This window comes from Ictidomys tridecemlineatus, chromosome 6 (genome assembly GCF_052094955.1).
Source record: "Ictidomys tridecemlineatus isolate mIctTri1 chromosome 6, mIctTri1.hap1, whole genome shotgun sequence".
Classification (NCBI taxonomy): Eukaryota; Metazoa; Chordata; class Mammalia; order Rodentia; family Sciuridae; genus Ictidomys; species Ictidomys tridecemlineatus.
The window spans coordinates 107040785-107057076 of record NC_135482.1 but is presented as its reverse complement, the minus strand read 5'-3'; the positions used below and the strand labels follow the sequence as shown (position 1 = coordinate 107057076).

The window sequence follows — 16292 nt, the reverse complement described above, 5'->3', positions numbered from 1 at the left end:
AATTGGCCATTTCCAAGAAACACCCACTGCATGCCCATCAATAAAAGAGAACCATGACAAAATAGAAATTTACCATATGGCTATGATTTAAAGAAAAAAAGTTGCAGACACTAAACACATCAGCAAAGTCCAATATTAAAGTTCCATTCCTTCTTATGGGCTATGATTAAGAATCTGATTAGATATCAAAATTGATAAAACTTAATACAAATGCTTAACTATTTAGGTCAAACGACCTCTACAAAAGTATCTGTCTTCCAAGGCATTCGAGTTTGAGACTCAGTTTTAGAATAAGGCATAACAAATATTAACAAAAGACATACAGGGTGATGAAAAGAGGAACTCTACAATTCCCCACATACTCTGAACCTAATAAAACAAATCTAATTTTTTAAAATTATTTTTCTTTAAACAACTGCCAAGATTGGAACCAAAGATAAATAGAAGGCACAACAGTTTTTGCTCTGGTTGTTATTTGGTTGGGGGGATTTTTTTTTCTTTTCTTTTCTTTTTTATTTTTAAACAAATACAAATGAAACATGAAAAAACTCTACTTCAAAAGAATCTAACGGTTCAAGAAAAGCCTATTAATTGCATTCTAGACATTTAAAACCTATCTCACAATTTAAATTTCAATGATAAAAACAGTAGGTTTTAGAATTATTTTGTGATCACATATCAAAAGAAAAAAGTTCTATTGACACCTTTTATTCAGTTTTTAACCACATCAGGGAGAATCAAATGTCAAATTTTCCAGTGGCAATTTGGAATCTGGAATGTTGTTAATAAGTTCTTTAGATTTCCTGGAGATTGGTGCTCTATCTGACGTGTGTGTGGCAAAAATGTATTTCAAAATGTAGGCTGTCTGTTCATCTCATTGATTTTTTTTTTTTTTTTGCGGGAAAAAGCTTTTTATTTTTAATCCATCCCATTTATTGATTCTTGATTTTATTTCTTGTGCTTTAGGAGTCTTGTTAAGGAAGTTTGGGCCTAATCCAATATAATGAAGATTTGGGCCTGCTTTTTCTTCTATTAGGCATAAGATCTCTGGTCTAATTCTTTTTTTTTTTTTAATATTTTTTTTTAGTTGTAGATGGACTCAATACATTTATTTATTTATTTTTAAAAGTCATGATAATCCAGGCACGATGGCCCACACCTGTAATCCCAGTAGTTTGGGAGACTGAGTGAGTTCAGAGGCAGCCTCAACAAAAATGAGGTGCTAAGCAACTGTCTCTAAATAAAATACAAAATAGGGCTGGGGATGTGGCTCAGTGTTTGAGTGCCAGAGTTCAATCCCTGGTATCAAAAAAAGAAAATAGTCATGCTAAAATATTTATATTATATATCAGGCATGGTGATGCAGGCCTATAATCCCACCAACTCTGGAGACAGAGGCCAGCCTCAGCACCTTAGTAAGACCCTGTCTCAAAACTGAAAGGACTGGGAATGCAGCTCAATGGTAGAAAGTTCCCAGGTTCAATTCTCAGTACCACTGGCGCGCGCGCACACACACACACACACACACACACACACACAGAATTATTTTTAGGTGTATAGTTCAGTGGCATTAAGTACATTCACAATGTCATGCAACTGTCACCACCGTCCAACTCTAGAACTTTTACATTCTCCCAAAGAGAAACTCTGTACCTATTAAATAACTTACCATTTCCCCTCTGAACACTATTTTTTCTTCTGTATCAATTTGACTATTCTAAGTGCTTCATATAAGTGGAATCATGCATTATTATTTTTGTCTTTTTGTGTTATTTACTTAGCATAATGTTTTCAAGGTTCATCCAGTTGGAGGGTGTCAGAATAATTCTCAGGCTGAGTAGTACCCCTCACATTTTTTTTATCCATTCATCTGTCCATGAGACTGTTCCTACATTTTTACTATCTTGGTATCTTTTGACGTTTCTCTCTTCACCAGATGTGGTAGTCCCGGGCCCTGGAGTCCAGCATCATTTTGATCCCCACTCCCACTCTTATCCCAAGATGTTTACTTGTTCGAGTTTCCCATGTTACCCTCCCTAGGTAGAGCTGATTCTTGTTATTCATGGTAGTTATGGCCTATAAAGTTGATGTGGACACTGAGTTAGCAAATATTGCACCTTGGCTCCTAGTAGAAGTTAGGGTTAGGTTCCCATAAATCTCTGGTCTCAAGATTCTTGTCAACTGATTAATTTATAAACTTTTTATATGCTTCTGTTTTAAGACACCTTATTTAATATATATTGTTGATTACAAACCCCACTATTATGTATAATTATAATGCACCAATAAAAAAAAGAAGCAAGGAGCCCAGCACCGTGGCACATGCCTATAATCTCAGCTACTCGTGAGGGTAAGGCCGAGGTAGGAGAATCGCTTGGGCAACTTACTGAGACCTTGTCTTAAATTAAAGCAAAAGGGCTGGGAATGTAGCTCAGTGGCAAAACACCCCTGGTTTTAATCCTCAGCACTGCCCCCCCCAAAATCTAACTGTGATGAATTTATTATGTTATAGTCATTATGCATTATAAATTTTAGTCAAATGCTATCTTATGGAATAAATAGTCATTTTTACTAAATGTCGAGGGGAAATGAAGCTTAAAAAATGTGTGCCCAGGGTCCATTTTGAAGAGTGAAATCAACCACAAGGGGACTGGGGTTGTGGCTCAGTGGTAGAGCGCTTGCTGGGCACATGTAAGGCACTGGGTTCAATTCCTCAGCACCACATAAAAATAAGTAAAGCAATTTAGTAAAATAAAAGTTTTTTTTTTTTTTTAGAGAGAGAGAGAATTTTATTTATTTTTTAGTTTTTTCAGCGGACACAACATTTTTGTTTGTATGTGGTGCTGAGGATTGAACCCGGGCCGCACGCATGCCAGGTGAGCGTGGTACCGCTTGAGCCACATCCCCAGCCCAAATAAAAGTATCTTTGATTTAAAAAAAAAAAAATTAACCAAAAAGCCTACAAGGTTGAAAAACACAGCAGACAATAGACCACTTTATTTATTTATTTATTTAAAACATATATATTTTTAAAGTTTTTTTTAGTTATAGATGGTCACAATATCTATTTTGTTTATTTATTTTTATGTTTTATGCTGAGGATTTTTATTTTTATTTTTATGCTGAGGATCGAACCCAGTGCCTTACATGTGCAAGCCACTAAGCCACAACCACAGCCCAACAGAGCACTTTGAAAAGGACAGTTGGATATAGTATAGGAACTGAGACAAGAAGGCAGAATGCAGCCTTATTTAACCTCAGCCTGGAGGCAGCTTGGCATGTAGACTGCTTGGCGCATGCTGCATCTGAGTGACCACTGAGGCAGGAGTAGTGTTGGCCCTCTCTGTGCACAGGTTCCACACCTGTGGGTTCAATCAGCCCCAAATCAAAAATATGGAGGGCAAGATTATCTGTACTGAGCATATGCAGACACTCCCCCTTATCTGTGATACAGTATAACAGCTGTTTACATAGACTTACATTGTGTTATCTCAGGTCCTCTAGAGATGACTTAAGTATCTAGGAGAATGTACTAGGTTATAGGCAAATAAATACTCTGCCATTTTATAGAAGGGCCTTGAGTGTCATGCGTTTGGGTAAACTCTGGGGTCTTACATACTGAAAAGACTGTATTTATTGATTGGGGGTTTTTTTGAGACAGGGTCTCCCTAAGTTGCTTAGGGACTCCCCAGGTTACTGAGGCTGGCTTTGAACTTGAAATCCTCCTGCCTCAGCCTCCTGAGCCGCTAGGATTATAGGCATGCATCACAGTGCCAGATGAATATATGTATAAATATATATTACACACACACACACACACACACACACACACACACACACACATATATATATATATATATATTTTTTTTTTTTTGTATGAGGGATTGAACTCAGGGCCTCAACCACTGAGCCACATCTCCAGCCCTATGTTGTATTTTATTTAGAGACAGGGTCTCACTGAGTTGCTAAGCATCTCGTTGTTGCTGAAGCTGCTTTGAACTCACGATCCTCCTGCCTCAGCCTCCCAAGCCTCTGGGATTACAGGCATGTGCCACTGTGCCTGGCAGCTGTATTGATTTTGATGTTACAGATTTTCACAAGTAAAATTTGCAAATATGGAACTTCAGAAGATTCTGTGATTAGTGAGCATTGGCTGCACTTGATCTTCCTGGTTACTCTGAACTCCTTCACCCTGGACAGAAGAAGGGCATTGAGGCTAGGCACAGGGACACATGCCTGTGAGCCCTAGCCACTCGGGAAGTTGAGACCAGCCTGGGCAACACAGACCCTGTCCCCAAAATAAAACATGAAGAAGGACACTGAGGGCAGAGTCACGTCTCTCTTGACCGTGTACCCAATACCTGGCAGAAATGTTTATACCCAGTTCTGAATGATGGGTCCGAAGACAGAACGTTGAAGTCCTCCGGGTGAGGTGTTTAAGAAGGGGTTTCTTGGGCTGGGGAAGCTGCTCCCCTCCTCCCTGGATCAGTCCTCTCTTCCCTCATTGAGAAGCATCCACTTGATGTCACAGTGGTTATAATTGTGAAGCAGAAAAAGTGCAGGGAGATTATTTCCAGTTCCACTTTCAACTAGTCTGGTGGTCTTTTTGCTTGTCCCTTTCCCTCTTGGAGCCTTCGTCTCCTCGCCTGTAACTTGGATGCTAACTCCAGGTCTCTGAAGTTCTTTCCCTACACAAGCAAGGGCAATCCTGCATCTTCCTTTGCCAGAGGCCGGGGAAGCATTGGGGTTCTTGCCGAGGAACAGGCTAGGAAGGAAGGCTTTCATGCACACAGGAACTTCTCTAACTCCCCTTAACCAGTCAGTCCAAGGTCTGGTACCCTTCCCTGTTACTCTTCACATCTAACTTGCATACCTCATGCTGCAGAGTCAGACCATTTCCCTTTCCAGTTGTCTATAAAGATGTTGGCAAAGTAGGTAAAAGATGCAAAGTGGTGGGCAAGAGAAAGCTTGCTGGGGACAGGCTGCAGATCCAGCCCCTGAGCCTTGCCACCTACTAGCTTTGGCATTTGGGCAAAGCATTTTAGCTCAAGGAGCCTCAGCATTTCTTTGGTGAGATGGGATGTACCAGCTACTTTAAGGGATGTGGGAGGAGTAGAGAAGTAGTCAAGTGCCCAGCCCGGTGCCTGGCACAGAGGGAGCACCCAAACCTGTACCTCCTAGTGTCAACACTCTAGTAGTTCTTGTTTTTGCATGATCGGGGATTGAACCCAAGGGTGCTTCACCACTGAGCCACCTCCCCAGCCCTATTTTGTATTTTATTTAGAGACAGGTCTCACTGAGTTGGTTGGGGCCTTGCTAAGTTGCTGAGATTGGCTTTGAACTCACTATCCTCCTGCCTCACCCTCCCAAGCTGCTAGGATTACAGGCATGCACCACTGCACCTGGCTTGCAACAGGATACTCTCATGGTGTGGGACAGTGTCAGTGAGCTGCTGCTCCACTCGGGCACATGGTCACAAGGGTGAACAACACATACCGTATACTGTACTATGTTGCCAGCATATTTTTTGGATACAGGTGTTCCATAAATTTACTGAGATAATTAACACTTTATTATACAGAAACTTTGCATTAGATGGTTTTGCCCAGCCATCAATTGACGTTGAGTATTCTGAGCATATTTGGGGTGGGTGAGGCTATGTTAAGGTGTTAGGTAGGTTACGTGTGTTGAGTGCTTTATCTATCTATCTATCTATCTATCTATCTATCTATCTATCTATCTAATCTATCTATCTATTTATTTATGGTGGTATTAGGGATTGAATCCAGCGTGCTCTGCCACTGAGCTACACCCCTATCCCCTTTTATTTTATATTTATTTATTTATGCACATCACCCAATTTTATTCCCTAGCCCTTTTTATTTTTTATTTTGAGACAGGGTCTCATGAAGTTGCCAAGGCTGGCCTCCAACTGGCGATCCTTCTGCCTCAGCCTCTGAAGCATCTGGGATTACAGGCAAACACAGGTGAGATCTCTTCACAAGACTGATACTGTGAGTTGCAGTCTCTAGTGGCTCAGGGTGGGACTTAGAGATCACTTATGGTCCTGGGTGGCTGTTACAAGGTAAGTGCATGAGCTGGACCCTGCAGGGAGAGGACTTCAGGTCTGAGGTCTGTTTTGTTTGTTTGGTTGGTTGTTTTATAGTGCTGCGAATGGAACCCTGGGGGGCTCTCTCTTGCCAGGCGAAGGCTCAACTACATCCTCAACTCCTTGATGTCTGCTGTGGCCACTTTCTCGCGGCTTTCTCTGCCCACCCCTGGGCTTTAGCTTCTTTGTGTATGTCCTGGGGATCGTGATTCCTTTGCTGTCTTGAAAGCATTTCTGGAAGAGCATATTCTGATTCTTAGGGAGATTATAATGAAAGTCCATTCGTTCCAGCATCCATGGGCTCTGGGATGGAGCAGCATATTGTCTGGGCCTGGGTTGCCCGGCAGGCCATCTGGTGGCTTTTGGGTGGGGCTAGGGGCAGAACTGGAGGCCTCTAGACCGGTCTCTGAGAGCCAAGTCGGGATTATTTTTACTCCTCTGTTTGTGGCACATGGCCTGGGCTCAGCGATGCCATCTGTTCTCCCCCTCTCTAGCTCACCCCGGCAGGCCCTTGAGGGGCACTGGAGTGTTTGGGGGAGGGGAAGGAGTGGGATCCTCTCTGGCTGGTGTTGGCTTGCCCCGGTTATACTGGCCACAGGGCAGGGCTACGTGGGAGGTTTGCCTGGTGAAGAAGCAGCTGCCAACCTGGGCTGTGGGCTCTGAGGGTGGGACAGGCCAGCCAGTCATGGAGGTGGACCAGGAGTGGCAGGGCCTTACAGGGCCAGGAGCGACTCCATTTCAGTCATGAATCCTGTGGCTCAGGGCCTTGGGTGACTTGCTGCCCTGCTTTCCCTAGGACAGGCCCAATCTTGGGGACACAGGTCCTCAGAAAACCTCCCTTGTGGGGCAGACTCAGGCATGAGCAGCCTCTGGTTTCCCCAGGTCTGCTGCTCCACAGGGCCCATCTTCTGGGGTGAAGAAAAGGATTCTAAGAAGGTACAGGTCCCAGAAACCACAGCCGCGGCTCTCAAAGGATATCGCGTTGGATCAGAGCCTGGGCTACCCTTCCTTCCATCTCTGCTGATATCCGGCCACGCAGCACCCTCACCCAGCTCAGAGTCCACATCTGTGCCATGTCAGGCTCCAGAAGAAAACCCAGGCCAAAGCCAGGACTAATGAGGACTTAGGTATTGATAGTATGGATTAATTAATATTGGGTCTTCATCTTAGGTGATAGGGGTTTAAGGGATCTTTCTGCTTAGGCTTTAGATGTGCCACTTGACATATTATATGTACTTTAATAATAATGTGATGACAGTAAACAGCCCTCAGCTTTGACTCATATTAAGCCCTGTCTGTACTAGACATCTCACCTCATTGACCATCATCTCTCCATGGTGGATCAGTTTCCCCAGACTCCTGGGAAAAGCCACCTGTGAATATCTGGAAGGTATGTTCAGAGACGCCAAGGAGTGGGGGGTTGGTGTGGGTGGGTGTGCAAGGCACTCATGGCCTGCCCAGGGAGGAACTTAGACCCAGTTTTACAGATGAGCAGGCCGAGGCCAGAGAGATGAAGTGATTTGCCCACTGTTTGCTGTAGAACTGGAACCAACACCAGCCCCCAGCCCCTTGGTTCTCAGTCATCACACTTCCATTTTGTAAGTCTCCAAAATAAATCCACAAAGAATTTACATATAAAAATCTCGGATGTGCCCAAATCTAGATATTTGCTGAGGTTTTTTTTTTTTTTTTTTTTTGGTACTGGGGTTTGAACTCAGGGGCACTCAACAACTGAGCCACATCCCTAGCCCTATTTTGTATTTATTTAGAGACAGGGTCTTGCTGAATTACTTAGCATGTCACAATTGCTGAGGCTGACTTTGAACTTGCGATCCTCCTGTCTCAGCCTCCTAAGCCACAGGGGTTGTAGGCTGTGCTACTGCATCCAGTGAGAAATTTTTGTTTCTTAAACTAAGCAGAGTGGATCCTTCTCCCTGCAGATAAATCATTCTACAAAGAGCCCTTAGCAAACATCCATTCATTTGTTCATTCTTTACTCACCAGCACCATGTGGTGTGCCAAGGACTTAGTGGGATGAAGACTGATCCCTGTCCTGGTGTTAAAATATGGTGAAAAGGAGACCAATAATTACTGGGAGGTGGGAACTCATGTCTGGAAGATGGGGCTGTTGAAAGTTTGGAGAGGGCACCTAATCCATGGGGCTGGGGTCCTCTGACTCTGTAGTGCTTTGGCTGGAACTTAAGGATGAGAAGCAGTTGGTTAGGTGAAGAGGAATGGGGAGGAAAGTCACAGGCAGCACACCCATCAGGAATAGAAAAAGAACAGCCAGGTGTAGTGGTGCTTGCCTGCAGTCCCAGCTACTCCATAGGCCAAAGCAGGAATCCCAAGTTTCTCAACCTGGGTAATTTAGTGAGACCCTGTCTCAAAATAATTTTTTAAAAAAGAGCTGGGGATGTAGCTCTAGAGCACTTGCCTAGTGTGTTTCATCCCTAGCACCCATCACAAAAACGGGGCAAAAGTGAAGAATTGTTGAGCATGTTAGGGGTGACTTGGATGGTGGAGTTTGGGGCTTTTAAATGGGTGCAGAGGGAGTACAGTGTCCAACAGGTGGGTGGAAGGTTTGGTGGGAGAGCAATTATCATCTGATGAAGGGTGCTCCTGCTCTTGCAGTTATTCTATTGCCGAATGTAATTTGTAAAGTATGTCTTAGGAAAGACTTTTTTCAAAGTAGTCCTAACATGGTCTGCCATCTGATTTGCAAGAGTAATTGTAGAAGATATTTAAAATAATAATAATTATTAATACAGCTGCATTAAAAAAGGGGGGAAAATCCCATCAAGAGGTGTGTGGTTATCTTAGAAAAGCCACCAAAAGAATTTAGTAAGTGGATGAATCACGTGATGACTGCTGTGACTGCGGTGGAAAGATGATGTAGTCTGAAGGGGTTTGCTGTAGGCAACCAGGTGTGCATTGATGGAAGCTTGCATTTGGGCTGTTGCATAGAGAAGTAGGTAAATTAAGACACAGAAAGACAGGATGCCGTCATGGATAAATGGATATGGGAAAGAAGATCCAAATAGGCTTCTAGATTTCAGGCCTTTTTGGGTGGGTTGTGGTTCATCTCTTGAGACAGAGGAGAGGCGCATGAAGAGAATTCAGGGGAAAGCTGAAAATCTGGTTTTTGAACATAGTGAGCTTGAGGAGCTTTGGGGATAATCTGATTAGAGATGCTTGGTGAGCAGTTGCTACATAGGCCTACACCCTCCAGGCAAGATAGGCAGATTTGGTAATCAGAAATGCATGGTTGTGTTGGGCATGGTGCTTAGACCTCAGCCCCAGCAACTTGGGTGGCTGAGGCAGAAAGATCTCTTGAGCCCAGGAGTTTAGGGCCAGCTTGAGCAACACAGCGAGACCCCATCTTAGAAACCCAAACCAAAAACAAGTACAGGAGAAGTGGAAGCCCTAGATGGACATCCCCCAGGGAGTCTGTGTAAAGTTAAAAAGGAGTGGTCAGGCCAGAACCCCAGGGATGATATTTAAGGAATGAGTCTTGCCAAATAGAAAGCCCAGGGGAAGAAAGAGAGAGTGAGCCGGTGACAGACAACCGGAGAATCATCTCAACAGCTCTTCCATATACCGTGAGAATGTTACATTTTGTGGAAAAATTGTGGGGATTTTATTACAATTTCATTGAATTTATGGTTTTTTGAGGAGTTTAGCATCTTTATTTATTATATTGTTTTCCATCCATGAACACAGTTTCTTCCCTTTATTTATTTAGATAATTTTTTTTCTCTGTAAAAGGTCTCACCTTTTGTTATATCACTGGATACCTTGTGGCTTTGTTTTCTAAGTGGAACAATTTTTTTTAAATTATGTTTTCTCTTTTTTTTTTTTTGTACTGGGGATTGAACTCAGGATCACTCAACCACTGCGCCCCAGCCCTATTTTGTATTTCATTTAGAGACAGGGTCTCAGTAGTTGCTAAGCCTCTTGCCATTGCTAAGGCTGGCTTTGAAGTCACAGTCCTCCTGCCTCAGCCTCCTGAGCCACTGGGATTACAGACATAGTGCACCACCATACCTGGCTGCATTCTTGATCTTGTTAACCTTAAAGGAAGTATTTCTAGTGTTTCTTCATATCCCACCCCCATCACCCCACCCCATACTTGGAATTGAACCCAGGGGTGCTTAACTACTGAGCCACATCCCCAGCCTGTTTTTATATTTTATTTAGAGACGGGTCTCACTGCATTGCTCAGTGCTTCGCTAAGTTGCTGAGGCTGGCTTTGAACTCAGTCCTCCTGCCTGAGCCTCCTGAACTGCTGGGATTATAGGTGTGTGGCTCTGCAGCAGAGCACCTGCTTAGCTTGCTGGAGGTCTTTGGGTTGGGTCCCCAGCTCAGGGCCGGGAAGGAGGGGAGATGCTTTCTTTGTAGAAAATCTCTCCTTTGCAGCTCGGGTGCTTTTAAGGTCTTCTCTTTGGGTTTGGTATTCCATAGTGTCCCTATGTTTATTTACATGTATCCTGGTTAAGACTCAGTATGGTTCCTGAGTTGGAAGAGTCATGTCTTTCGTTAATCCTGGAAAACTTGTTTTTAAACTTATCTTTTAAAATGTTGCTCTTTTTCTGGAATTCTTTTATGCAGTGCTGAGGTGCAGTACAGGGCCTCCTGCACACTAGGCGTGCACTCTACCACTGAGCCGTACCACCGGTCCACCCTCTTAACTATTTTTTAACTGTACAATTCAGTAGTGTGAAGTATATTCACGATATTGTACAACAGGTATCCAAAACCTTTTCTTCTAGCGAAACTGAACCTCTATTGAATAACAGCTCAATTTCTCCTTCCTACCAGTCCCAGGCTACTACATTCTACTTTCTATTTCTCATATAAGTAGAACCATACAGGTTTTTTAATTTTTGTAGTTGTATATGGACAGAATGCCTTTATTTTGTTGCTTTTTATGCTGTGTTAAGGATCAACCCAGTGCCTCACATGTGCTAGGCTAGCACTCTGCCACTGAGCTACAGCCCCAGTCCAGAACCATACAGTTTTGTTTTCTTGGTGACTGACTTATTTCACTTGGCACATTATCCTCAAGGTTCATCTATGTTGGAACAGAATTTTCTTTTTTTTTTCTTTCCCCTGTATGGGTGTATTGAACCCAAGAGTGCTCTACCACTGAACTATATCCCTAGCCATTTTTATATGATTTTTTATGTTGAAACAGGTGTCCTTAAATTGCTAACGCTGGCTTTGAACTTATAATCCTCCTGCCTCAGTCTCCCAAGGGATTATAGGTGTATGGTACTATGCCCAGCTAGAATTTTTTTTATTTTTAAATTTGGATAATATTCCATTCTGCAAATATGCGTTTTGTGTATCCATTCATCCAGGGGTGAACATTTGGACTTTTTCTGTCTTTTGGCTATTGTGAATTATGTTACTACAAACATGAAAATATCTCTTTGAGACCCTGCATTCAGGTATTTTGGATATATACTGAGAAGTGGAATTGCGGGATCACACAGTTGGTTTGTTTTTGTGTATGGTGTGGGGATGAACGCAGGGCCTCACCCATGCTAGGTGAGTGCTCCATCACTGAGCTTGAATTTTTTTAGGAACCAAAATACAGTTTTGCACAGTATTTTGCACCCTTTCTCCCAGATTGATTTAATGTCAGACCCTGGCATTTGGTCCTTGTCTCCTACTTCTCAGCCTGGGCACTCAGCCATGATAAGAGGTCACGCTCATCTGACAGGTGGGGAGCTGGGGTCTGCAGAGGGGAAATGACCTCTGAGACTCCTGCTCTTCTGACTCTTACAGACCTTTTACTTTGCCTCCTAAATAACTGGGGGCTGGAGTCGTCCCTGGGCTGTCTGGTGTCCCGTGGTCCACAGGGTTCTTCCCCTTTTCACCTGGACCATGGTTCCTGCCCCAACAGGTCCAGCGGGCGCTCCTCCAAGCGGAGCCTTGGAGGGCAACGCCGGCACCATTACCTCCAACGAGTGGAGCTCTCCTAACTCCCCTGAGGGGAGCAGCGTCTCTGGAGGCAGTCAGGCACTGGACAAGCCCATCGACAACGATGCAGAGGGCGTGTGGAGCCCCGACATTGAGCAGAGCTTCCAGGAAGCTCTGGCCATCTACCCACCCTGCGGTCGGCGCAAAATCATCCTGTCAGATGAGGGCAAGATGTACGGTAAGGAGCCTCCTGGGGTGGGCAGCCGGCCCCTGGACTCTTGGTCCAATCCTGGAAATAGAGCCAAAGCAGGGGGGATGGACACAATACTTTGGGGTTCCCTCTGAATGACCTCTTAGGGCTTCTACTTTCTTCTCTCCTGGGTTCCCCAAGAGTGGGGGCTTCAGAGAAGCCTGGGAGTGGTCTTGAGGGTGGGGCCCTGGAGGTGAGATGCTGTAATAGTGGAAACCTTGGGAAAGGTTTCTTTGGTTGGGTGGAACATCTTGGCAGAGAAAAAGGAAATCCTGTGAGGCATCCCCCGGGCGAATGTCGATCTCTAGGCTACCCACCTTGGCGTCAGTGGGGGACTGGGTTGAGGGCACAGCTCGGTGGTAGAGCACTTGTCCCACTCACACGAGGCCCTGGGCTCCATCCCAGCACTGCAAAGCAAGACATAACAACAACAAAAAAACCAAATCGAGTCAGGTACCAAAGTTCTGGGTGAACGTAAATTTTGGGGGGACACTATTCAATACTGTTCAGTTGACTAAATTCAAATCTAGCTTGCTTCTGGCATGGGGAATAGTCGGGCTCAGTCCCTTCACATACAACCTTCACCTATAAACTTTCTTATGAGGCCAGAATGATTCCTTCTCTCTTGCTGGTTGGGAGAGCAAGGTCCTTTGGAGTTAGACCCCAGGTCTACTCCTCAGACACTGGTTAAAACTGCTCTCTCCTTGCTTGGCAAATTGCCGGATTCCCAGAATCTCTGTTACTTCTGGGTTGCTCCCCCTACACTGCCCCTGCTCTGACCTTCTGTGCCCCAAGGGGAGTTTCCTGGAAGACCCAGCTGATGCCTATGGAGCACCTGTGGGGTGCCAGGTGTGCTTTACCTGGGGTATCTCCTGTTAGCTGGTGAGGGAGCAGCCCCTGGGACACTGGGCTCTTTGGAGAAGGGGATGACTGTTCATCATGAGCTAAGTGTGCAGGTGAGAGGCCAAGTGGTGTGCTGGGGAAGGCCAGTTGTTCAGCTGGACAGCTTCTTGGTGCCTGGTCGGAGAGCCAGGACACTTTACAGGGTCTGTCTGTGTGCTTCAGAAGGACAGATGGTCTGCTACACAAGTGTGCAGAGGGTACTCAGTGGAGGGCATGACCTGAGAGTGCTCCTGGTGCCTGGGAAGGCCCTGTGGAGGTGCCAGGGCATAATAGAACCAGTATACTAAAAATTAGTTTCAGTGCCACTGTGGTCCAGGGCCTTAAACTGCTTCCTGTCTTTGTTTTTTTTTTTTTTGGTGGTAAAATGTGTATAATACAAAATTGACCATTTTACCTATTAGAATCTTTAAATTTACAATTTAGTGGTGTTCAGTACACTCAAACTTTTTTTTTTTTTTAGTACTGAGAACTAAACCCAGGGGTGCTTAACCTCTGAGTCACACCTGCAGCCCTTTTTATATTTTTTACTTTGAGACAGGGTCTCGCTAAATTGCTGAGGGCCCTGCTAGGTTGCTGAAGCTTCCTTGGAACTTAGGATCCTCCTGCCTCATCCTCCTGAGCCACTGGGATTTCAGGTGTGCACCACCATATTGGCTAGACTTTTGGGTTTATTTCATTGTTGGTTTTGGTACCAGGGATTGAACCAGGGACACTCAACCACTGAGCCACATCAACCCTTTTTATTTTTTATTTTGAGACAGGGTCTTACTAAGTTGCTTATGGCTTTACCAAGTTGCTGAAGCTGGCTTTGAACTTATGATCTTCCTGCCTCAGCCTCTTGAACCACTGGGATTACAGGGGTGTGACACCATACTCAGCCACTCAGACTGAAAATATATAATATGTGTGTGTGTGTGTGTGTGTGTGTGTGTGTGTGTAATATTATATTTTTTTATTTTTAGATGGACCTTTATTTTATTTATTTGTGTACGGTGCTGAGAATCGAACCCAGTGCCTCACAATGCTAGGCAAGCGCTCTACCATGAGCTACAGCCCCAGCCCTTCACTTAGACTTTTGTTACAACCATTACCACCATCTATTGCCAGAAAATTTTCATTATGCTAAACTGAAACTCTTTCTTCCTTGAATAATAATTCCTCATTCTTGTGTCGAACCCCAGCGCCTGGCAACTACCATTCTACTTTGTATGCATTTGACTGTTCTAGGGACCTCATATAATGGACACGTGTAACGATGGTCCTTTTGTGACCGACTACTTAACACAATGTTTTCAAGGCTTACTTGTGTTATAACATGGATCATAATAATTTCCTGTGGGAATTATTTTTTTGGAGGGAGCAGTACTTGGGTTTGAACCCAAGGCCTCATGCATGCTGGGCAAGTACTTTGACACTGAGCTCTATATTTGTTTTATTTTGAGACGGGGTCTCACTGAGTTGCCCAAGTTGGCCTCAAATTTACCATCCCCCTGCCTCAGCCTCTTGAGGAGCTGAGTTATAGGCATACTACTATGCCCAGTTTCTTTCCTTTTTAAGGCCAAGATTCCTTTGTGTGTATGTATATATCATATTTTGTTTATCCATTCACCTGCCAACGCACATTTGGGTAGATGCTCAGTTCAATTTAGTTGTCATAATACTTCACATATATGTATATTGGGGTTAAGAGACTTTATCTGGAGTCACCAGACCATTGTGCTTGCCAGGCTTGGGGGAGGGCACACTGTAGATTCCTGGCAGGCCTAGGGTTGAAATTCTCTTTGGTAAGAGCAAAACCATTGAGTAGGGAAGCGGCATGAAGATGGTGTTGGGTCAACTTTCTGGCCATGATGGTGTCCCCCTATGGGTCTGTCCTTTTTCTGTGCCGATAGACAGGAGGTCTGCAGGATGGGGACCACACAGAGGGCCTCAAAGAAGGGAGGGGAGAGTGGCCGAGAACTGGTGCCTCTTAATAAGACTCAGGAACTCCCGGTGGTCCTGGGTATCCTTTATCTCTTGGACCTCTGCTTGCAGATTCAGAAGTGGTTGCGCGGGGAAGCCAAGAGTTTCCCGAGGCCCTCTGATGGTGGACTGAGAGTAAGGCTTGCAGCCAGCGCTCCTGCCCCCCAGCTCGTGCTCCAGCCTCACCCTGAATGGCCTCTCTGCTCCCCTCCCTGCCCCGCCTCGGCTTGGCCCTGGCTCAGGTGGGTCAGGCTCTGGGCAGGGGGACCAGAGGCTGTGCACCGTGTCTGATGACTCACCTGGCCTGTGTGAGTAGAGATACTGGCTTAGCTGCATCTCTTCTTACCAGCCCTGGGGGCCCAGCCAAGATGGAACCAGGAGAGGTAATGGAGGGCCACTCTGCAGGGCCGGCCAGTGCAGCTGGGAGGTATAGATAGTTCTGAGCTCATCCCAGTGTGTGGGCTGGGCCCCTCAGGAGGTGGAGCAGGAAAGTCACGCTGCCCAGCTGACTCAGACTTCACTCCTGGCCATTCTGCTCCCATCCTCTGATCTTCCCTCAGGGGAGTGGCTCTGTCCATCATGCGTTCCCCAGCCACATCCTGAGCCTCCAGTCAGCTACCAGCATCACCAAGAGCCCTATCTTTATACTCCTACCACTTTTTGCCTCTCCAGAGGGCTAACCCAGAGGGGCACCTGGTGGGCCTCAGGCAGGCAGGCAGGCAGGATGGCATGCTGAGAGCAGGATTGTAGACCTGGGGACCTGGCCTCAGCTCTTTGAGGACAGGGATTAGGCCTGCTCCCAGCCCAGGCCAGAGCAGCACCCACTTGCCAGGGCCAGGCAGACATGCAGATGACATGCAAAGCCACACCACGGATTAACACCTGTTATTTCTGAGCCCAGTCTCCCACGCTCGTTGGCCCTGCCCCCGCCCCGTCCTTCTTGAGCACCTCTCACCTCTCTTGGGCTTGCTCCCCGGCCTGGGGTGCCAGCCTCCCGCTCACAGCTGCCTTCATTTTTGCCCCGTCACTGTGTAACCCTCGCCCTGGCACTGCTAATGCTGGTCACTCTGACCTCCTTTGGCCAGGCTCTCTGCTGGCCCCTGTGTGTAGGGGGTGGAGAAAAGAAGAAGGCAGAGCAACTTT

The 16292-nt window shown here is 45.5% G+C and overlaps 1 protein-coding gene across 4 annotated transcripts in view; it reads left to right on the top strand.

Moving 5' to 3' along the window:
• The window catches only part of Tead4 (TEA domain transcription factor 4), a 69536-nt gene that overhangs the window by 15668 nt on the left and 37576 nt on the right, over nucleotides 1–16292 (top strand). For 2 of the 4 annotated variants that reach the window (XM_040281099.2, XM_021732196.3), the window contains exons 2-3: nucleotides 5901–5987; nucleotides 12018–12272. In XM_040281099.2, the coding sequence (XP_040137033.2) occupies nucleotides 5901–5987; nucleotides 12018–12272 (342 nt within the window). Of the gene's footprint in view, nucleotides 1–5900; nucleotides 5988–6991; nucleotides 7237–12017; nucleotides 12273–16292 lie in introns of all 4 variants that reach the window. The other 2 variants (XM_078015403.1, XM_078015401.1) reach the window with 2 other exon arrangements.